Consider the following 21,407-nt stretch of genomic DNA (forward strand, 5'->3'; position numbering starts at 1 on the left):
ATTTGCTACTAAGGTCGAAGAGGAAATGACGATCATTTATATTTCGTGATTTCAACAAATCTTAAGAGATTCTCGTACATCTCGTGAACCAACATATTCAACAGACGATAATACCAAACTTAACCATTATAATATCTTGGATGTGTAACCTAATAGGTTAGCTGCTATATGATAAACTAAATTTACATTATTCAAACTTATCACATAATCATAGCTGTTAATTGGATCGTTAGCGGCTACCGTTAGTACATATTTGTATTGATGACAAACTTGTCACTGGTCTTTAATGAAAGTTAAATGTCAGCAATTTCATCTAAAGGGTATGACAAAGGATAAGTCTAATTTTGTCACCATGACATCAGTGGCTAACAAATGTCTTAACTGTTAATTAAAACATTAATGGTTACTCATTAGTATATATCCTGGTGAAACTAAAGAGGATAGAGAAGTGAGAAAGTTAGTGATTATATACAAAACATGTAACGCCCTGTCGGCCCTCCAACTGCAGAAACACAAAACCTCCTAGTTCAAGACATGATCAATCACACCACAAAGGAATGGAATGTGGAAGCTATCAGACTCTTATTACCTCACCATGAAGCCCAGATTCTCAAGCTGCCTCTAAGTTCAATGGCGATGGAAGATGAAATTGTCTGGCTGCCTGAGAAGTCCGGAAACTACTCCACGAAATCAGGTTATGCACTCGCCAAAGTAAATATGGCAGGGCAAGGAGCTGTATCCTTTGACTGGCGCAAAAAGCATTTGGAAAGTAAATTGTTCCCCTAAAGTCAAGCAGTTCCTGTGGAAACTCAAAAGCAAGTCACTGTCAGTTGGAGAAGCTCTCCTCCGAAGAGGTATGACAGTAACTGGAACATGTAAAAGATGTGGTACCTTAGAAAGTGAGATGCATGTGTTCTTCCAATGCCCTTTTGCCTCAAGGATTTGGGACAATTTGCCTGCGCTAAATAAACCATCTCTTATGAATTGCAACTCCTTGGAAGATTTGTTGACTCTTTGCAGGAATATCATCAATCTCCCACCTTGTGTCTCTGTCCCTTTGTACCCATGGCTGTTGTGGTCGCTGTGGACGAGTAGGAACCAATACTTGTTTGAGGATAAGATGTTCACAGAAAATGAAGTCCTGGTGAGAGCTACTCGTCTGGCTCGCGAATGGCAAGAAGCTAACTTACCAAAGGCTTTACCAAACCGAACACCGACGCTACCGCTTCATCCCACCGACCTTGCTGTCTCTCCCTCTGTTATACAATGTTTCTCTGACGCAGCTTGGGACAAGGAGTCAGGAAATAGTGGATTGGGCTGGTGCTTCCAGGGTGGATCAGCAACAATCTGCAAGCAAGGATCAGCTCACCGCCCCTTTGTGGCATCGGCTCTGGCTGCTGAAGCATGGGCCCTAAAGAAAGCTCTAAAGGATGCTATTGCATCAAAGCTCTAAAGGATGCTATTGCATCAAACTTCAAAGACATGGTGGTCTTTTCAGACTCCAAATGTCTTGTCTCTCTTCTCAAGGATCAGTCCGTTGAGATCTCCATCAAATTTCCTCCATGACATTTGCATGTTGAGTAGATCCTTTACCTCTATCTGTTTTAAATTTGTCCATAGACTAAGTAATATTACCGCTGATGGAATAGCTAAAGCAGCTTTGTACTCTTTTTCTGTACCTCCTCCTTTGCTGGAGTAACTCATGTTCCCGATTTCTATTTAAGTAAGGTTTGAACAAAAAAAAGAGGTAATTCTTAGTGTATTAGTAAATATATTGTTAATTGTAAAGTATTTGTATTATATGTTAACAATGTAATATAAATCAAGTCTTTTTGTCAACAAATTGAGTCTTCTTAAAAAAAGTCATACCAATAATTTAACCAAGTAAGTATAATTTTAGTTAACAGATAATAGAAAATGCAAAGTCTATGTTATATTGTTAACATGTAAATGAAACATATATTTAACTGCTAATTGGACAATTAATTGCTAAAATCTTTCGTATATATGCTGGTAAAATTAGTGATAAGAATGGACAAATGTTAGAGGAAGGGGTAAAAAAGGTCGACGTGGCCGAGGAAACTATTTCCACTAGTTTGGTCTTTTTTTTCTTTCCTATTAAGTTTTATTTGTAAACCCTTCACTCGGGTTGTGCTAAAACCCTCCTCTTATTGCAAACTTTCTCAAACTTATGAGTGAAAACTCATATTTGTACCATTTATGCATTTTAATATGAAAGTTTTTTACAAAAAAAAAAAAAAAAAATTAGTGGTAAGAGAGAAGTGTGAAAACTGGTTTAAGATTTTTGTTAACCGGATAAACGTATTGTTAAATGTAATAAGGTGGTGCGATCATTACATGTGTTACAAGTACATGAATGTATCATTTTAGATGACATATATGTAGCTTCTAAAATATAGATAAAATATGTAACTAAGGGAATGCCAACTTTAATACGAGCCAGGTTTGGTGGAGTGAGTACTCCACCAAACATTGTTTTTTCAAAAAATGGGTCTTCATTTATAGCCGGACAAGATTCTCAACAGTCTTGCCCTCAACTTCATCATCCTAGATCAGGTCTTGTGGGGAGTGTGTTGTATCCTCAATCGTGGATATCAACTCAACCTGCCAATACAGACAATCGAATTCATGAACACTTTTGTGCATTGAACGTTATTATGAGATGTAGTGGTCACTAGTAGGCGTAGGCCTCTACCGATGCAGCCAGTGATATAATCTATCAGATATGGTAACACTTCATATAATTATTTACACTAAGCCGCAAGGAAATATGAAAGCGCTAATACAAGTCTTAGCACGTACGTGTTTTGATAGTTACCAGAAAAATCTTAGCAGTTATGTGTTTAAATATCGGCTACTATAGCTACTCGACTTAGAGCTTAAACTCTACAGCGTATAGGTTAGCAGTTACGTGTTGAAATATCGTCTACTATAACTAATAGAAATAAAACCCACCGATGCAGCACTTAATAGATTCCAGCAGGGTTACTTAGGAGAATCCCAACAGAATCAAACAAAGTGGCGGTATAACATTATTGTTAACTACATAATGTAACAATACTATATGCTCTTAGCAGTTACGTTTTGAAGTTCCAACTACTAAGACTAGTATAGATGTTCATTAGTAAGTAACAAAAGTTTTAGCGATAGTAACTAAGTTAAAGCTTACAATCTCTTTAATCTGAGGAATGATCTCTTTAATCTCTTCAACCTGCTGAGTTTATTATGAAAGAGAAATGATAGGTTATGTTTACAAACACAGGTAATAAACTAAAAGATGAGTAATTGTTGGCTTTTTTGTTTGTCCTTGGCTTCAAAGAAAGAAGTAAAGTACAGCATGTGACGTGTATAAGGTCATAGTTTATAGGCTCTGACACATAATCTACAAGGAGTACAGGATAAAGTTGCTTTAGTCGTATAGGGATGTTTCGGTATTTAAAAAAAAAAAACAGTATCCTGGGTACTCTACCAATAACTAGATTTTATGTGTGTATACCGCCTAAATTCTCTTTAAAATAACGGGCTCATAGTATAATTGTATGTATATTTTGTCTATAACATTATAGGATATTAGTCTTAAATTTTTGTCTTTTACTAAAACAAAAGATTTGTGTTTCAAATTCCAAAGAAAACAACTTATTAACAATTATACAAATTCATAGAAATAATTTACATAGAATCGTTGGTATAATACAAGTAAAATCACCATGCATAGATTTTTGTAAAGAAGTTCAAGATAATACCAATAGAATAGACATGAATTCTCATAAAATATATAAAATTATCCGTTGTAAATAATTTGTGTAATAAATTTTATAATTTATAATAAAATAATAAGTATATTTTCAAAAAGTTTAACACTAAATAGTAGTTTATTAATAGTTAATCCACTTTTTGTAAGATGTAAAAAGAGAAAGTATCTCCTTATTTTCAGCGCTAATCTAGGGCTATATGCACCTTGATATAAAACAAAAGTGGAGAAGAAAAATTCATCTACAACAAGTCACAAAGCCAGTGGTGTGTCCAGAACAAGACAAGATTCATGTAAATCATGGATACAGTCAGAAAAATCCAACAAAACCGTGCACATTTGGTCCCACACACTACTGACCAAACTCCAACCATCCGTTGATTCCGTTCTCAATCTTTCCTCTTTTTTAATCCTTATTTTGCTTTATCTTTTTTCTTCTAAGCAAACATATTGTGTAGAAAAGAAAGACAACAATGGTGACCAAAACATCGATCGAGTTCGATCCTTATACGGAGCGTAAAGCTTTCGATGAGACCAAAGAAGGAGTAAAAGGGCTGGTCGACGCTAAAATCGCCGAAGTCCCTCGTATCTTCCATGTTCCTCAAGCTTCCTTGACCGAAAAGAAACCTTCTGTCTCTGTTTCAGATCTAGAGATCCCTATCATCGACTTTGCAAGCGTCCACGTGGACACAGCGTCACGTGAAGCCGTGGTAGAGAAGGTTAAATACGCGGCGGAGAAGTGGGGATTCTTCCAGGTCATCAACCATGGTGCTCCTTTGAACGTTCTCGAAGAGATTCAAGATGGAGTTCGTAGGTTTCACGAGGAAGATCCTGAGGTCAAGAAACAATACTTCACCCGTGATAACGCCAACAAAAAGTTTGTCTACAATAGTAACTTTGATCTATACAGTTCCTCGCCATCTGTTAACTGGAGAGATACTTTCACTTGTTACTTAGCTCCAGATCCTCCATCTCCCGAGGAACTCCCAGTCACTTGCAGGTAAAGGAACCAGACTTAGCTTCATTTTCATTTTTTACTTATTTATATATTAGAGGTCACATATAGAAGCCCTAATCATCAATCAGAGCTGCAATAGATACATTTCATTGTAGCTAAAGAAGTATAAGCTTCTAAAGTTTGATAAGAGTAAAGCCGCCGAGTGTGTGAGAGTGATTTCGGCAAGCTTCCCTTTCTGTCGCACATCTCTTTTCCCTTGTAACCGGCTAAAGGCTTTTCCGACCATCAATAAGACTGTCTTTGCTTAAACCCACATCTGAAATCGAACATTTCACTACTAGTACCGTTTCCCGTTCAAACAGTAGATATGTCTCAAGTTTGAAAGATTTCGAAGAGATTAAAGTTATATTTTGTTACAGCCAATTTGGTCTTAATTAGTTTTGGGTTAAGCCAGATTGATCAGCCTAGCCAGGCAGACATCGGTTTGAAATCATGTTGTTATCATCAGTTTATAAACTTTGTTTTGTTTCAAGAGAGTGTTATTGATCTCTAACATCATTGGTTGACTCAGGGATGCTGTGTTCGAATACTCAAAACATGTGATGAGTTTAGGTGGTTTACTCTGCGAACTTTTTTCAGAAGCACTAGGTCTAGAATCTGAGATCCTTAAGAGCAAGGGGTGCTTGAAGGGTTTGTCTATGCTCTGTCATTACTACCCACCTTGTCCACAACCTGACCTAACTTTGGGGGTAAGTAAACACTCAGACAATTCCTTCCTCACGGTTCTTCTTCAAGACAACATCGGTGGTCTACAAATTCTTCATCAAGACTCTTGGGTTGATGTCGCTCCTCTTCCTGGAGCTCTCGTCATCAACATTGGAGATTTCTTGCAGGTAAAGTAAGAATCTGAAAAAACAGAGATACCAACTGCCTTTTGTTTATTTATGTCTTCGTTTTTTTTTGCAGCTGATAACGAACGATAAATTTGTAAGTTTGGAACATAGAGTGCTTGCGAATAGACAAGGACCAAGGATTTCAGTTGCGAGCTTTTTTAGCTCAAGTAAACATGCCAATTCCACAGTTTATGGACCAATGAAAGAGCTTGTGTCTGAAGAAAACCCTCCAAAATACAGAGACATTACCATAAAAGAATACACAGAAGGATACTTTAAGAAGGGTCTGGATGGAACATCACATCTCTTGAATTTCAGGATTTGAAAACAAAACCACAGGACAAAAAATGTGGTGTTTCTTAGCATCAATCCCTCTGCAGTAAGTTAGCCAGTATATGTATGTGTTGAACTACTCTATTTTGAATCTTTCCAGTTTAGTCATATGTATCAGACTACATAGTTTAAAATGCATTGGACTGAATAGTCACAAGATTGAAAACTTTATTTGCTTACTACCTCTTCAATTCATGTTTGAGAACTAACACTAGTCATAGTCATGGGCATATTATCTGAAACTCGAAAACCAAACCGGAACTGAAAAGAAAAAACGAGACCAAAACCAGACCGAAAATTATAAAAACCCAAACAGTTCCTGTATTTCTAAACCCAAAAAATCCTAACTATCCGAATTACCCAAATATTTTTTGGGTGTTTCCGGGTTTAACTCGGATTTTCAGAATTTTTTTCTGGTTTTTGGCTTTAACCCCGATTTATTTATAATACGGTTCCACTTCGGATTTTATAAAAAAATAGAAACCCGACCCAAACCCGACATTATCCGAACCGAATCGATCCGAAAAATGTCCGGTTCCTAAATGGTTCCTAAATATCCCAACCCGAATAACCCAAATTACCCGAAAACCGAATAAACCGAACCGAACCGACCCGAACCAAAAACCCCAATGCCAGGACTAAGACAATAATAAAGTGTTTTTCATTAGAACATGTCCAACCATGTTTGTCTCTTTCTTAACTCAGCTTTCTCTCACTTGTTCTGTTTTTATTTTAAAGTTATGACTTGTTAAGATGTGATCTTAAACATGTTTGTATGATTTCTTCAAACTTTATGTTTTTCTTCCACAACTGTACGATTTGAAAAAGTCATAGCTCTGTATTTTGTTTCATGCATTTTAATTGAAAGCTTTTGTTCAAAAAAAAAACATGTCCAACCATATTTCATATTCTACTCCAAACTAGATGTTGGAGTAAAATCATCTTCAAAATCTGCTCAATTTTCCATTTTATGATAGAGTCAAAATAAAATTACTTCAAAAATGGAATAGTTCATTTATTTTTAACTTATTAATCCATTTTCTTTCTAAAATGTTAGAGAATTAGAGTAAAACTCAACTCTGTTATGAAGTAACTATATTTTTAAGAAGAAAATAGAGTATACGTTGGAAATGATCTTAGCATTTAGCATCAAGAGTATATACCACATCAACTTTAACAAACAATGTTGACTCCTACTTGCATACAGTAACGAGTCTACGAATAGCTCATCCGGTATACTAGCTGACATTTTAAAAAAAAATGTTATCAACGTCTCGAGTAATTAACTAATGTAATTAGTCCACAAAAGCGGTGAAGAAAATTCAACTACGACAAGTCCTCGTTGAAAGTGAGTGTGTGTCAGAGAAAGAAAGAGACAACATAGTCATGTAAATTAATCATCAGTTACAGTCAGAACCCACGAAAACGGACAAAGTTGGTCCCACACACCGAAGACCAGACTCTCCTACCGTCGATTCTCAGTCGTTCTTTTATTTATCTTCACATTGCTACTTCTTCTCCTAAGCAGAAAACAATGGTGACCAAAAAATCTGTTGAATTCGATCCTTATATCGAACGAAAGGCTTTCGATGAGACGAAAGAAGGAGTCAAAGGGCTTGTCGACGCTAAAATCACCGAAGTCCCACGTATCTTCCATGTCCCACAAGGTTCCTTGACCGACAAGAAACCCTCTGTTTCAGACCTAGAGATCCCTATCATCGACTTTGCAAGCGTTCACGTCGACACAGCGTCACGTGAAGCCGTGGTAGAGAAGGTCAAACACGCGGCGGAGAAGTGGGGATTCTTCCAGGTGATCAATCATGGTATTCCTTTGAACGTTCTTAAAGAGATTGAAGATGGAGTTCGTAGGTTTCACGAGGAAGATCCTGAGGTCAAGAAACGATATTTCTCGCGTGATTTCAACAAGAAAAAATTCGTGTACAATAGTAACTTCGATCTATACAGTGCTTCTCCATCTGTTAATTGGAGAGATGCTTTCTCTTGTTACATGGCTCCAGATCCTCCACCTCCTGAGGATCTCCCAGTGGCTTGCAGGTGAAGTAAACAGACTAGCACTTCCTTTTCCTTTTAATTGGAAATTATTGTTATTATATTCTGTTCAATTTTTTTTTTGGAAATTATTGAAGTTTCAATCGGTTAAGTCTGATTACCTGCAAAGAGTTGACCTATTGGCTAAAACTCTTGGATCACTACTAAGAAATCATAAGCTTGATTTTCGGTTAAAAAGAGTAAAAAAAAATCATGGTATGAACTTTGTTTTATGAGATTATACGGACTCTCTAACCAAGAACCTCCTAATCTTAAAAAAAAAATCTTTCTAGTTATGTTTTTTTCAGAAGTGAACATATAATAACTGAAAGCCATAGTGATTGATTTTCCAACATCTTTTGATTGACCCAGGGATGCTATGATGGAATACACAAAGCATGTGATGAGTTTAGGTGATTTGCTATTTGAGCTCCTTTCAGAAGCACTAGGTTTGAAATCTGAGACCATGAAAAACATGGACTGCTTGAAGAGTTTGCTTATGATCTGCAATTATTACCCACCTTGTCCACAACCTGACCTAACTATGGGGATAAGTCAACACTCAGACAACTCTTTCCTCACCATTCTTCTTCAGGACAACATCGGCGGTCTTCAGATTCTTCATCAAGATTCTTGGGTTGATGTCTCTCCTATTCCCGGAGCTCTTGTTATCAACATGGGAGATTTCTTGCAGGTCAGGTTAAAAATCTTAAAGTAAATAACCTAAACCTTTAAATTAAGATGTCTTTAATTTGTTTATATATGTTTGGTTTTGCAGCTGATAACGAACGATAAATTTGTGAGCGCCAACCATAGAGTGCCTGCGAACAGAGAAGGGCCAAGGGTTTCAATAGCGAGCTTTTTCAGCTCAAGTGCACTCCCCAGTTCAACAGTTTATGGACCAATGAAAGAGCTTGTGTCTGAGGAAAACCCTCCAAAATACAGAGACATAACCATAAAAGAATACACAGAGGGTTATTTTGTGAAAGGTCTCGGTGGAACATCCTATCTATCAAATATTAGGATATGAATTAAGTGCATGATCAGCTACTCTGTTCTTGGTTGTGCAGTAGCTAACCCAATGTATCAAAAATAAGAAAGCATAGCCTATGTGTGTTATCAGTGTCGAAGGTAAGAAAACATAGCCTATGTGTGTATGCGTGTGTATCAGTGTATGTGTTGAGCTACTCTGTGTTTGGATCTTTCATTTACCTCTTCAATTCATCTTTTAGACAAAAAGAGCTATTTTCATCAGCATCAAGAGTACTACACCATTTTTATATTTATTTTTATAATTTTGTCACTATGCTTGGATTCGTCATGCATCTACTAACTGTATAATTGAATATCAAAAGACAGGCACGGTCTATATATTATATTATTTTATGTTTCAATTTCTAATGAAAGATGTGTGTTGGGTTTGTGGACGTGTTACCCTTCGACGCAAGGTTTAATAAAAGGCATATTCAGAACTTGGATGATTAGGAACTTAATGCGCTAACGTTTTGTATTTTTGGAGGTCGATAAAATGGCGCCATGCATGCATGATTTTGTAAGATCAAATCATAACAAATAAACTCGTGACTTATATAGTATTCATTACAACTAGCTAGTCTGCATAATGTATATATATGTCAATCATTAGCTAAACAGATCACATATTTTCCAAATGTCATACTAATTAAGTAATACTGGTATCGTTAGAAGGATTTCGAGTCCTTTGGGAGTTGAGATTGGCATTGGCATCAATGCCACGAGCCAAGGAGATGCAAGTGATTGTACCTACGCGATATCAGTGAGCATTGCCTGTGGATTCCTTGTGTAAGTGTTTTTGTTTGATGCATGATGTTTGAATTGAATATATTTTAAATAATGTTTTAGGAGTTGGAGGAAAAAAAACCTTTTTTTTCTTCTTCAAAAAAATGTTTTAGGAGTTGGAGGGAAAAGAACATCAAAGTATATTGTAGAGATGTTAAAACAAACAGCAACTGATATTTAAATTTTACTTTTCCACAATTAAACCCACCAACTTATGTAGACTTCGAAAATTCAATATACATACACTTTTTTCTAACTTTGAAATTTACTTATTATCTTCACTTTCTGTATACATTAGTTTCTCCCCATAGCAAAATTTGTTCTAACAAGGAAAATGAGCCTCGAGATTCATATGACCCATGTGGAAAAATGTTTTATTGTTCTTTGTCGAGTGAAAGAAACTATATAAATAGACGATATACCTTGGAACCATACGCAAATAATTGACCAAAGACCATTTACACATGTGAGTCATGTGACCATGTGAGTTCCCACAAACCATAATCACAAGAGACTTCTCACTTCTGAATTCCTCACTATTCACATTCATTTTACAAGCTTATCAAAGTCTATTTATCGCAATATAATTGGTACAAATATATTTGTCACGATTTTGTTTGGTCTTTTAAAAGCACATGTGGGATCCGTCGAAAGCGCTACATGTGAATGGTCTTGCCAATCACAACAGCAAGAAAGAAACATGTGCATGACCAAGAAATTGGCAAGAGTAGGAAACAAGAACAAAAAAAAAACTTTACCTTCTATGTTTTTAGTCCTTGCTCAAATCCCCAAGACATCTTTACTTTCTTCATTAGAGAACGAAAAAACGTTGAAACGTGTAGCCATGTAGTTGCTGATGCAGCATCATCAAGATTCCCAAGAGGCGAGAAAACAAGAAAACCACATCTCTTGTGAATCTTAATGATGCTGCATTTGCAACTACCGGCTGTTAGCAACTATCAGAGGCTAGGTCTTTTGCCTTTTCATCAAGAACCCAAACAGATCAAGATGATTTTATGGCCACCACCAAACGAATACGCAAAGCTAAAAGGAAGAGGATTCAGAAAGCCAATCAATCAGCAAGATGATTTTAAGGGTAACCAATTGAGAGAGAGATAGGTGCATGAATATATACACTAAAATGAAGAAAGCTAGTTGGTCAATGTAAAATCACTTGGAAAGGGACATAACTAGCAGCAGGAGAAAACCTAGAAGATAATTGACCTTTGAACGGGAGAGAGAGAGAAAGAGAGAGAGAGATCACATCAATACAAAACAAGCCCACTTCAGTGCACAAGTGTCAGCCTGTCAGGAATAGAGGACAAAGCTAAAGAGTTTGTTTTTTTCATGTGAAATATCTGAAGAACTCAAATGTTTTTATACACAAAACCTCAAACCTTTTTTCACAAAAGTACTATGAATAAGTAATTAAAGAAGCATTTCCAGGTGGAGATGCTTAATGGGATGCAAAGGGCCACTAATCAAAGGTTAATCAGCAGAAAGAACTTTATTAAACTAATCATGATTGATTAGTGAGGAACAAGTGGGATTAGGAATATAATTAGATTTAACGATGGTCACTTTATCAAACTAATCATGATTAAGATTGTTCCTTGTGCGGTTCCTTACGTGTAAAGGCGAAAACACTCAGAAAGCAAACAGCTTTAGGTTTTAACTGGATGTCTTGATATACTTTTTAAGTCAGGGAATCAGTTAAGATCAGGAGATTTAGAAAATTAAGGGGAGCCACGAATAGCATAAAAGCATATCCATTTTCAATAAAAATGGAACAATACAACTCATCTTTCATTCATACATCTTTGACTGATAGATACCAGATAATTAGACACGACAACACATGTTCCTCTAACGCACTAGTAAACAAAAGGAATGAACTTGTGCCTAACCTTATTAACATAACCCAAATAGCTTTTCCCAAAACTCTCCATCATAACTCTTCCTCCAGCTTTGCCTTCTTGTCGTAGTACACCAAACAAACCGCTACAAGAAACAACAGAGCGTTGCAGTACGTCGCGGAAAGAAGAATCGTAGAAGCATATATCGGATGCATAATCCATCATCAGAATATCTAGCAAGATAAAGCGTTGAATCGTATTGCATAATAAGCATTGTAACCACAATCAAACCCCATATCCCTACATTAACCCAACCGCCTGGTAGACGGTGAAGCTCAGGCCCTTCAAAAGTCGCAAGCCAATGTCCAACCATGACACCAACACCAAACAAAACCTTAGACCATAGAGGCGTGTCCACATCCCATTTGGGATCATGCGTGCGAGCGTAGTAATCTCTATAGAGGCGTTTTCTGACTGTTACATTAAAGAAGAAGAAGTAATGATAAGCTAAGAAGAACACAAAAGGCCAGCCTTCAAGATTAACCGCTGAAATAAGCAGGAGGCACAAGTGTAAGCTATGTAAGAGTGAAGTTCTATACCAAGCTGCTCAAAGGCGTTGGCTTGGTGAAGTAAATGGCGTAACCCGCGAGAGACAGAGCCATAAACCAAAGCCAGAAACAGCCATGTCCAGCTGAAATACATCCAGAAGAAGGGGTTGAAGACTAAAGTCACTACCTTTTTTGGAACTAGAGTTTAAATTGATAGCAAAAGAGTTAACTTTACAGCATTCAAGGGCTTAACTTTCAGCTGACGAACTTTATCAACCAGTGAGCTCAGGAAAGGGTTGACGGAATTGAAAACAGTCGGGGTTGAAATCGAGCATATTCCGAGGACTTCTTTCGTCGAAAATTCCTCGGAATATTCCGAGGAAGATGTCGTCGGAATATTCCGAGGGATACACTTCCTCGGAATATTTCCAAAATTAAAAAAAAAATTTATAAATTTATTTTTTTTAAATTGAAATTCGAAAATATAAAATTAAAATTAAAATAGAAAACATATTAAAATACAAAAAATAATAAAATAGTTTTTATAAATAAAAAAAATGTTTTATAAATACAAAATTAGTTTTAATAAATATAAATATTTTTATAAATATGAAATCATCTTTTTATAAATACAAAATAGATTTTATAAATACAAAAAATAATAAAATAGTGTTTATAAATCAAAAAAATGTTTTATAAATACAAAATTAGTTTTAATTAATATAAATATTTTTATAGATATGAAATAATCTTTTTATAAATACAAAATAGTTTTTTATAAATACAAAAAATAATAAAATAGTGTTTATAAATCAAAAAATGTTTTATAAATACAAAATTAATTTTAAAATATGAAATCATCTTTTATAAATCCAAAAATCGAATTTATATACAAAGAACATTTTGTATATTTAAAAATAGTTTTTATAAATACAAAAATAAAAAAATAGTGTTTATAAATCAAAAAAATGTTTTATAAATACAAAATTAGTTTTAATAAATATAAATATTTTTATAAATATGAAATCATCTTTTATAAATCCAAAGATCGAATTTATATACAAAAACATTTTGTAAAATCGATTTTATATAGAAAAAACGTTTTGTAAATACAAAAATAATAAACAATCAATTTTTTTGCTGTATTTCATTTCTTATACAATTGTAATGCATACCATTGAAGATTCTTTGTATAGATGAGCATAAACCATGAAATAACAAATTTCAAAACGAATTGAAAGTATTCCCTTTACCGTTCATTAAAGTGTATAAGTGTTTCTCTTATGTTGTGGGGATTTCGTTCATACAATCGAAAAAGTGTTTATTATAGGGTAAGGAACAAATTTTTGACTTCATAATCAGTCTAAGACACTTAATAAGGGTTATATAAGTGTTATTCAAACCGCAAAACGTTGTTTTCGGTTTAAAAACCTTATTTCCTCGGAATTTTCTCGGAATATTCCGACGGAATTCCGAGGAAACCCTTATCTTCCTCGGAATATTCCGAGGAAATTCTGAGGAACACTTGATAAACTCGAACGTTTTTTTATAAACGCATCGATCGATCCGTTGATGTTCAAAAACGCATCGATCGATCGAGTATATCAAGTGTTCCTCGGAATTTCCTCGGAATATTCTGAGGCTTTTCCGAGGAAACATGGTTTGGGGTAACAATGTGATCGATCGATTAGTATCCCATCGATCGATGTGGATATCCAATAGATCGAATGAACAAAATCTCGAACGTTTTTTATAAACGCATCGATCGATGCGTTTATGTTCAAAAACGCATCGATCTATGCGTTTATGTTCAAAAACGCATCGATCGATCGAGTATATCAAGTGTTCCTCGGAATTTCCTCGGAATATTCCGAGGCTTTTCCGAGGAAACAGGGTTTGGGGTAACAATGTGATCGATCGATCCCAAAATGGATCGATCGATCACCAAGATGGACCAAAGCGTAACAATGTGATCGATCGATTAGATTATCCCATCGATCGATGTGGATATCCAATAGATAGAATGAACAAAATCTCGAACGTTTTTTTTATAAACGCATCGATCGATCCGTTTATGTTCAAAAACGCATCGATCAATCGAGTATATCAAGTGTTCCTCGGAATTTTCTCGGAATATACCGACGGAATTCCGAGGAAATTCCGAGGAAACCAAATTTAGAGTTTCCTCGGAATATCCTCGGAAATTCCTCGGGAAATTCCGAGGATTTCATTTTCCGTCGGAATGTCCGTCAGAATACAGCTGTTTTCTTGTAGTGTGAAATCTTTCTTTGGAAAAATCGAAGCTTTGTATGAAAGCATCATTTTGTCAAAGACCAATCCAGTATGGATTTCCCCCAAGAGACACACGTTCGACAGTGGTAATTTAAGATGCCAATCAAAAGTAATATCAGCTAGAACCTTCCAACTATTATAAGCGAATTCGTAGACTTCAACCCTTGGAGGTCGATCTCTGTCGTTACGAGCACATCGAAACCTAACGATTTTGTAGCTGCGATGGGTTGGTGGTGATTGGCGGACGAATCCAAGACCGTAGGCATCATCAAAACAATGGAAGTCACTGCCGCATTTGACCCATCGTGTCTCTTTCAACATCGGATTCCATACCAAAAGCTGGTTGTTCATGACACACAATAGTAGACCAGTGCAGTGAACAATCTTGTACACTTTGATCCTCTTGCGCATCTCGTCATAGTTGCGTCATAGTTGTAGTCCATACGAGACGAGTGCTGCTCGATGAAGGTCTCGTCTACAAGCTGCGTGTTCCACTGCTTGCATACAGATCTGAATCTTGCAAGTGATTTTTCTGGAACTCTTGAGAGGATTTCATCTTCCAATTCGCGTGGAACATCTACGCCCATCGTTGTGATCTGATTGACAGAAACAAATGATCGTGTGCTTATTCATAATTGAATGGTCTATAAGGAATTGCACGTAAACGCATAATAATTAAGCAGCTAACACGTACGTAATAAACAAAACCAATTACAAAATCGTTAAACTTTTTGAAAACGAACCTTCTCGAAATCAGATCAGATCATCTCCTTACTATCGAGTTTTAGTTTAGTGTTCCAGAAATAGGGTCCTTCGAGATTCTTTAAGACCATGATTATAGGTAACACTGTTTTTCGGATTTCTTAATTTTTTTTTTCTAGTAAAAAAAAATTAAAAAAATTAAAAAAGAACCAATCGCAGACCGTCACGTGTCAGTAGGACCCGTAAATAGTACAAAAATCATACCAAAGTCGATCTTTATTTCATCTCCTCTATCACCGATTTTTACTCAAAAAGTGGGGTCCACCACTTAAAAACCCCTCTTGTGCCTCCCGATAATTGTGCTCTAATATAATAAATGTTGGGATATCTTCATTGGGGAGGTTCATATTTGGTATCTTAACGAAAATTTAAATACAAAATATTAGTTCAATATTACTAGATATCGCAAAACATAAATTGATTCAGATTCTTCTGTTTTGAGATATCAAATAATATTTAGTTATTATTTATATTTAATTATTTATCAAGAATATACTGTATATGGTTGGTTTTACATTTTTGGTTTGAATTTCGGGCTCCGGAACATAAATTTAAATTCTTTATTTTTGAACACAATTTAATTTTTTTCTTTTTGTAATCTAGTGAATCAGTTCATCTTCAGTTTGAGTTTACTCAAATTGGATTGAGTTTAGTTAAATTGATTTAAACCAAAACACTTGTTTTTAACACAAAACATAAAGAATTATTGTATTAAATGCAAATTCATTAACAAAACCTGAAAACATTCAAACCAATGTTTTAAAACTGAACCATAAGTTGAACCGAATAATTATTTAGGTCACAGTTCAATATAATTTGAACGATTATACCTGGTTTAGACTTTTATATATAAATTTAAGTATATAAATTAAAAGTAATTATAGTAAATATAAAACATATATTTCTAAATATCAAATACAAATTATATGAAATATCAACTAGATTGTTTTTTTCATCCCACCGTGGATTTTTAATGATTTTTATCTAGTTTAATTATTTTAAGGCCCAGTCCGACTACGTAACTGGTTTATAGTCGATGTCTAACCATCGGGTCGGTCTGGATTTAAGAATATTGATCCAAACATTAACCTAACATGGAGTGCATTTTTCAGAATCAATGTAAAGCATCATTGGTGATAATAGTATCCGGTACGTATAGACCGGAGTGGTACACCAATGTAAACCGGAACCGAGTTTCAAGGAGGAATAAAATTAAGGCGCACGTTATACTTTGGAAAAAGTGTTTGATGTCGGCTCTTAAAACCTACGCGTGCCGTCCGACTACTCGCTTAGAAAAGTAAATGAAAAAAAAAGAAAATGACACGTGGAGAAATCCTGGGATGTGGACGTGAGTGAAAGAAAGCTTTTGTCCCTCCAGATTGAACGACAACCAATGGATGTGTCATGAAAACCCATTGAAACGTTTGGCTCTCAAAACATTTCGACTTCTATTTATAATTATTTATTTATTAAAAAGTATATTCTCCTTCAAATCTTCTCCATCTTTTTAATTCTCTCTCGAAGTTTCATTGGATCAGAAAAAAAGAAAGGTAAAAAAATCACTTCTTCATTGGTTAGGTTTCAATTTCTTTTCGCTATAGTTACTGTTTCGATCTGGATGGTTACATTTTGTAGCATTTACTGTTTTGATGCTTTCGATTCGTGAGTGTGTATGTTTTCAGTTGATCTATATATATGTATCTGTTGTCGGTGATGACTTAGTGGTAGAAACTTAGATGTATGTTGTTGGGATCTGGTGTAATTGTTCCAAGTTTTGTGGAATATGAGATTGAGATTAAAGTTTGTTTGTTTTTTTGAACCACTTGAGATTAAGGTTTGTTAATAATTTGTTTTCAGGTGTTTGTCAATTTGCAATTTAAAAATGGCGTACGAGGAAAACTTTCAGAAAACTTCCGAACCGAAGTATGATTGTCTTTTATTCGGTAAGAAGATAAAAATATGATTACTTTTATTTTGAATGTTAAACATTTGATTTGTGATTGAGAAATTGTGGTTTAAAGTTTCAACCTTTTTCTGATTATACAGACATAGATGATACTCTTTACCCTTTCAGTTCTGGTCTCGCTACGCTTGTTAAAAACAACATTCAAGGTAAAGTTCTTTTGTTTCTTCTTATTGTTAGTTCATGTTATAGCTTAAACTGTCTTTGTTATTGTTGTTGTTCAGAGTACATGACTCAGAAACTTGGTATTGAAGAAGATAAAGTCCAAGAACTCTGCCTTTCGCTTTACAAAATCTATGGAACTACTATGGCTGGCCTCAAGGTGGGTATCTTTTACAATAACTATTGTGTTGTGTATCCATCTGGGTACTGCATGCCCTTTGTTTATAATGGTTTTGATTCTTTCAGGCTGTGGGTTATGACTTTGACTATGATGATTTCCATCGGTACTCTAACTTAACCTCCCCCTTTTATATTTTCTTATCACTTCTTTTAAAGGTGGTTAGAACTTGAAACTCCTCCTTTTGTTTCACAGTTTTGTTCATGGGAGATTGCCATACGCAACACTCAAGCCTGACCCAGTTCTGAGGAACATTATTCTCAGCTTGCCTATACGCAAAGTTGTATGTGTTTTTTTACTAACCTCTTACATTTTAGTTTCCCATTCACCTATATACTCTCTCAATCTTCATTTTTGCACACAGGTTTTCACTAATGCAGACAAGGTTCATGCCGCCAAGATTATTGCTAGGCTAGGCCTAGAGGACTGCTTTGAAAGAATCATATCTTTCGAGACTCTGAACCCCACCACCAAAACTGAGTCTGCTGTTGCTGCTACTGAAACCAGAGAGATCTTCGACATAAGCAGTTACATGGCAAATCCTGACCCAAGCATCGAACTCCCAAAGACTCCGGTTATATGCAAACCATCTGAAGGAGCATTCGAACAGGTTTTCAAGAGGACCAACATCAATCCTCACAAGACAGTAAGAACACAATCAAATCTACACCCCTTCTTGTTCTTTTATTACCTAATCACTAAACCTTAATTAGATACAAAACTCTTTGGTGTTTTTTTTTTTCAGTTGTTCTTCGATGACAGCATTCGTAACATTCAAACCGGGAAACGTGTGGGTCTCCACACCGTATTGGTAAGTAAAAAAGAAGCAGAGACTTAAAACAGAACCTATCAATCTCAAAGCTGACCACTCGTTTCTGTATTGTTAGGTTGGGACCTCACACAAAGCTGAAGGAGTTGATATTGCATTGGAGCATATTCACAACATACGTGAAGCCCTTCCTGAACTGTGGGATGTTGTTGACGACAAAGCCGAGGAGATTAGAGGCAGGCAAAAGGTTGCCATTGAAACCATTGCTTAAACAAACATTTCATATCAGCTGATAGTAACACAATTACTCACTCTTGGAGGAGAAAATAATAAGTGTAATCTAAAAGCTTTTTATTGAGACAAACATGGTATGTAATGAAACAAGTTGAGTTTTTAATTAATGATATAAAAAAATTGAATGTAAACTTCTTCTGAATTTCATGACATCTTTTTATAAGCTGCCCAGTGCTCTTGTTTCTCAAATTCTTTCGAAGACAGCAGTATCAAATACTGAGAAGGGAAGCTTCTTATCAACTCAATACGCGAGTGAGATTTGATTGGTTAAGCTTAAACCTGAGGAAGCTTTACGGTCATTGAAGCAGCGACGAGGAAGTAACCGAGCAGCTTCGACATGAGAGGAAAGAGACAACCTTTCGCCGGAAACTCGCCGTTTCGGAGAGACCCAACCGCGCAGCGAAGATCGATTCCGAGAAAATCCGTCGTTTTCTCCATCGTTGATCCTTGGAGATAAAAGTAAGTTACTGCTCTCCGTTGACTTTGTTTTTTCAGATTAGATTCCGGTTTAGTTTTCAGATACCCAAAACTAAACCAATTCAATTTCGATTTAGTAATCACTTTTTTTTTTTCAATTTAGTGCGGTTTGAATCGGTTAGTTTTTACCAGTTACTTGAGCTTCTTCTTCTTCTTGTTGTTGTCGGAAACTAAACCTAATAAAAAACGATAACACTCGATTTGTTCATCCTCTCTCGTACCTGAAATCTCGTGTTGGGTTAATCTGAGAAGAAATCTAAAATGGCGAAGAGTGAGATTAGTAGCACTTTGAGGCATCTAAAGGTATGTGTTTATCCTTACAAGTAGCTTTATCCATTAATATAGACTTAATGACTCGTGTTTGCGTCTTCACGAAATTGAAGGGAAATACTCTATTACTGGAATGGGTTTGGTTTTGCTTTTTATCTCGAGTTTAAAAAAAAAACTAAAACTTTAGAGCTTAGCACAAGTTATAGAGTTGAACTGGAACCGAACTTTCATTTAAAGAAACTGCGTTATCAAATATGTAGCTCTTATAGTTTGAGGATGAGATACAATGAACTTGTAATAGTTTGGTGCTCTTTGTATCTAGTTTATGCAAAGGTCTGCTGTGATGTGAAAGAGGAGAAGAAGAAGAAGATTGATGAAGAGCCTATGCTTCTTTTGTTTTGTTTGCTATAGTTGTGTATGTGTTGTTGTCTACCCTTTTGGTTTTGTTGTTTTGGGTTTGGGCTCTTGATTAATTACTTCCTTGTGTTCATGAATCATGAAATAGCCTGTGGTAGTTTGGTTATTTGTCAGTATCTGATATCATGTGTTTGGTTTTGGTTTTGGTTTTCTATATGAATGATTTGATGATAATTGATGCAGTGTGGTGATAACAGACTGGGATCCTCAGCCAGGAGCATTGCTAGGACGCATGTCATTTCAGTCTTTCAACCCCTCCATTGAGGTTTGTTTCTGTGGACGCTGAGGCCTGAGATAGTTTACGGTTGATGCTCGTCTACTTTTTAGCTTTCTGTAGTATTAAACTCTTCTTTCTTTAGAAACTGAATGAAGAAGCGTTAAGCAGTCGAGAGACAGATGCTTCCCCCACAAGCTCTAGCGGTAATGGAGGAAGAATGTCTTTTAGGTTGGTATTCTTCGGTTTTATATACCTTTTGGTTCTAAACAAACTAGTTTCCCAAGCGAGTGTGCATTCAACAAACTAACGGGAGATACATTCATACATTGTTCTTTCAGCGAATCGAAGATTGAGCCAAGTCGGGAAACAAATGGTGACTTGAAAAGGAAACAGTCTGAGGAACAAAACCATCCAAGCAAGTCACCGACGAGCAGTGACAAACCTTCACCGAGCAACAAAAAAGGCGGTGGTTTCAAGAAACCTAAGAGCCTGAAGGCAGCTTGGAGCGTTCTGAAGCCACCAAAACCTCAAACCAACAAGGGTTAGAATTAGCTAACTGCAGCTACCTTGCAATTAGTTCATATCGGTTCATATGTGATAGTAGATCACTCCTTCCCGCTTGTCTGTATCCGTTTGATAAGTTAATAGTCAAAAGTTTTGAACTCTCTACTTGGTTGTTTTACGCTTGTGTTAACTGCAGATATACGAGGAAACAATTTGTCATTCCAACAAGGTTTTGAAGATATTTAACGTTTCCTCACGATTTCTTTAGCACTCATTCATCATATATTTGCTATATACATCGTTATATTTTTTTCGTGAATCAATGTTAGGCCATGCATCTAACTGCGACTTGTTAGATAGATAAAGCGGATGCTAAAGCTCTGAAACATGTAAAATTCATATTTCAAATATCAAACTGCTAACACAACATTCATCTATTGTCTGCTAATAACATAGCATTATGTTTCACAACATTCAAAGCAAATCATGAAGAAATAGAATACATATACAAGCCTTCGTCAGGGTTGTAGAGGAGCAAAGCATACATGATACACTTCAACGTCTAGCTCCTCTTCTTGTTTTGAAGAACCTCTCGTTGATTGAGATTAATTCTTTTACAACCTCACTCATTTCCAACCTCACTCACAACGTCTAGCTCCCACTTGTAAAATCTGTGTCAAGCACGCAGCAGCAGGGAAAAGGCCGTTGTGAACACCCAAGTTAGGCCTCCAAATTTATAAAAAAAAAATTTTACATAGACACAACCACGTGCTTCCAAAATCTCACGGCCGGCCCTGCTTCTACCAACTATCAATGCACCTCTCGACTTTGCACTGCTCTCGGAAGAAAAGCTACGAGTCTCCATGATCCGAAGT

General features: G+C 35.9%; 4 protein-coding genes and 1 pseudogene across 5 annotated transcripts; 4 read left to right on the forward strand and 1 right to left on the reverse strand.

The window, feature by feature from the left end:
• Nucleotides 1-4,159: 4,159 nt before the first annotated feature.
• Nucleotides 4,160-6,127, forward strand: LOC106436147 (1-aminocyclopropane-1-carboxylate oxidase homolog 12-like). The gene is made up of 3 exons (XM_013877107.3): nucleotides 4,160-4,772; nucleotides 5,302-5,623; nucleotides 5,697-6,127. The coding sequence occupies exons 1-3, from the start codon at nucleotides 4,246-4,248 to the stop codon at nucleotides 5,946-5,948; spliced, it is 1,101 nt and encodes a 366-aa protein (XP_013732561.2). The 5' UTR covers nucleotides 4,160-4,245; the 3' UTR covers nucleotides 5,949-6,127.
• A 1,240-nt stretch (nucleotides 6,128-7,367) lies between these two features.
• LOC106436155 (1-aminocyclopropane-1-carboxylate oxidase homolog 12-like) lies at nucleotides 7,368-9,244 on the forward strand. The gene is made up of 3 exons (XM_013877118.3): nucleotides 7,368-8,011; nucleotides 8,378-8,699; nucleotides 8,784-9,244. The coding sequence occupies exons 1-3, from the start codon at nucleotides 7,491-7,493 to the stop codon at nucleotides 9,033-9,035; spliced, it is 1,095 nt and encodes a 364-aa protein (XP_013732572.2). The 5' UTR covers nucleotides 7,368-7,490; the 3' UTR covers nucleotides 9,036-9,244.
• Nucleotides 9,245-11,614: 2,370 nt separating this feature from the next.
• Nucleotides 11,615-15,106, reverse strand: LOC106363451 (annotated as a pseudogene).
• Nucleotides 15,107-16,667: 1,561 nt separating this feature from the next.
• On the forward strand, nucleotides 16,668-18,778 carry BNAC03G11930D (uncharacterized protein C24B11.05). Of its 2 annotated transcripts, none has more exons than XM_013826872.3 (9): nucleotides 16,668-16,831; nucleotides 17,139-17,224; nucleotides 17,328-17,393; nucleotides 17,469-17,566; nucleotides 17,653-17,690; nucleotides 17,780-17,867; nucleotides 17,949-18,230; nucleotides 18,330-18,395; nucleotides 18,472-18,778. In XM_013826872.3, the coding sequence occupies exons 2-9, from the start codon at nucleotides 17,164-17,166 to the stop codon at nucleotides 18,622-18,624; spliced, it is 852 nt and encodes a 283-aa protein (XP_013682326.2). In that variant the 5' UTR covers nucleotides 16,668-16,831; nucleotides 17,139-17,163; the 3' UTR covers nucleotides 18,625-18,778. The 2 variants fall into 2 exon arrangements, with proteins under 2 accessions (XP_013682326.2, XP_048608165.1); XM_048752208.1 differs by lacking the exon at nucleotides 16,668-16,831 and adding an exon at nucleotides 16,885-16,943.
• A 607-nt stretch (nucleotides 18,779-19,385) lies between these two features.
• On the forward strand, nucleotides 19,386-20,791 carry LOC125582896. The gene is made up of 5 exons (XM_048749340.1): nucleotides 19,386-19,427; nucleotides 19,728-19,789; nucleotides 19,995-20,076; nucleotides 20,171-20,256; nucleotides 20,367-20,791. Exons 1-5 carry the CDS (start codon nucleotides 19,386-19,388, stop codon nucleotides 20,572-20,574), a joined length of 480 nt encoding a protein of 159 aa, XP_048605297.1. The 3' UTR covers nucleotides 20,575-20,791.
• Nucleotides 20,792-21,407: the final 616 nt, after the last annotated feature.

The sequence above is a fragment of the Brassica napus genome, chromosome C3, assembly GCF_020379485.1.
Source record: "Brassica napus cultivar Da-Ae chromosome C3, Da-Ae, whole genome shotgun sequence".
Classification (NCBI taxonomy): Eukaryota; Viridiplantae; Streptophyta; class Magnoliopsida; order Brassicales; family Brassicaceae; genus Brassica; species Brassica napus.

What these genes read in the sequence shown, in the direction of transcription:
- LOC125582896 (XM_048749340.1), top strand. Translation starts at nt 19,386, where the DNA reads ATGGCGAAGAGTGAGATTAGTAGCACTTTGAGGCATCTAAAG. An exon ending in CTTTCAACCCCTCCATTGAG is followed by an intron (nt 20,077 to 20,170) that starts GTTTGTTTCTGT and finishes TTCTTTCTTTAG; the next exon opens with AAACTGAATGAAGAAGCGTT. An exon ending in GGAGGAAGAATGTCTTTTAG is followed by an intron (nt 20,257 to 20,366) that starts GTTGGTATTCTT and finishes TTGTTCTTTCAG; the next exon opens with CGAATCGAAGATTGAGCCAA.
- BNAC03G11930D (XM_048752208.1), top strand. Translation starts at nt 16,900, where the DNA reads ATGGTTACATTTTGTAGCATTTACTGTTTTGATGCTTTCGATTC. An exon ending in GTATGATTGTCTTTTATTCG is followed by an intron (nt 17,225 to 17,327) that starts GTAAGAAGATAA and finishes CTGATTATACAG; the next exon opens with ACATAGATGATACTCTTTAC. An exon ending in GACTATGATGATTTCCATCG is followed by an intron (nt 17,691 to 17,779) that starts GTACTCTAACTT and finishes TTTGTTTCACAG; the next exon opens with TTTTGTTCATGGGAGATTGC.
- LOC106436155 (XM_013877118.3), top strand. Translation starts at nt 7,491, where the DNA reads ATGGTGACCAAAAAATCTGTTGAATTCGATCCTTATATCGAACGAAAG. An exon ending in GATCTCCCAGTGGCTTGCAG is followed by an intron (nt 8,012 to 8,377) that starts GTGAAGTAAACA and finishes TGATTGACCCAG; the next exon opens with GGATGCTATGATGGAATACA. An exon ending in ACATGGGAGATTTCTTGCAG is followed by an intron (nt 8,700 to 8,783) that starts GTCAGGTTAAAA and finishes TTGGTTTTGCAG; the next exon opens with CTGATAACGAACGATAAATT.
- LOC106436147 (XM_013877107.3), top strand. Translation starts at nt 4,246, where the DNA reads ATGGTGACCAAAACATCGATCGAGTTCGATCCTTATACGGAGCGTAAA. An exon ending in GAACTCCCAGTCACTTGCAG is followed by an intron (nt 4,773 to 5,301) that starts GTAAAGGAACCA and finishes TGGTTGACTCAG; the next exon opens with GGATGCTGTGTTCGAATACT. An exon ending in ACATTGGAGATTTCTTGCAG is followed by an intron (nt 5,624 to 5,696) that starts GTAAAGTAAGAA and finishes TTTTTTTTGCAG; the next exon opens with CTGATAACGAACGATAAATT.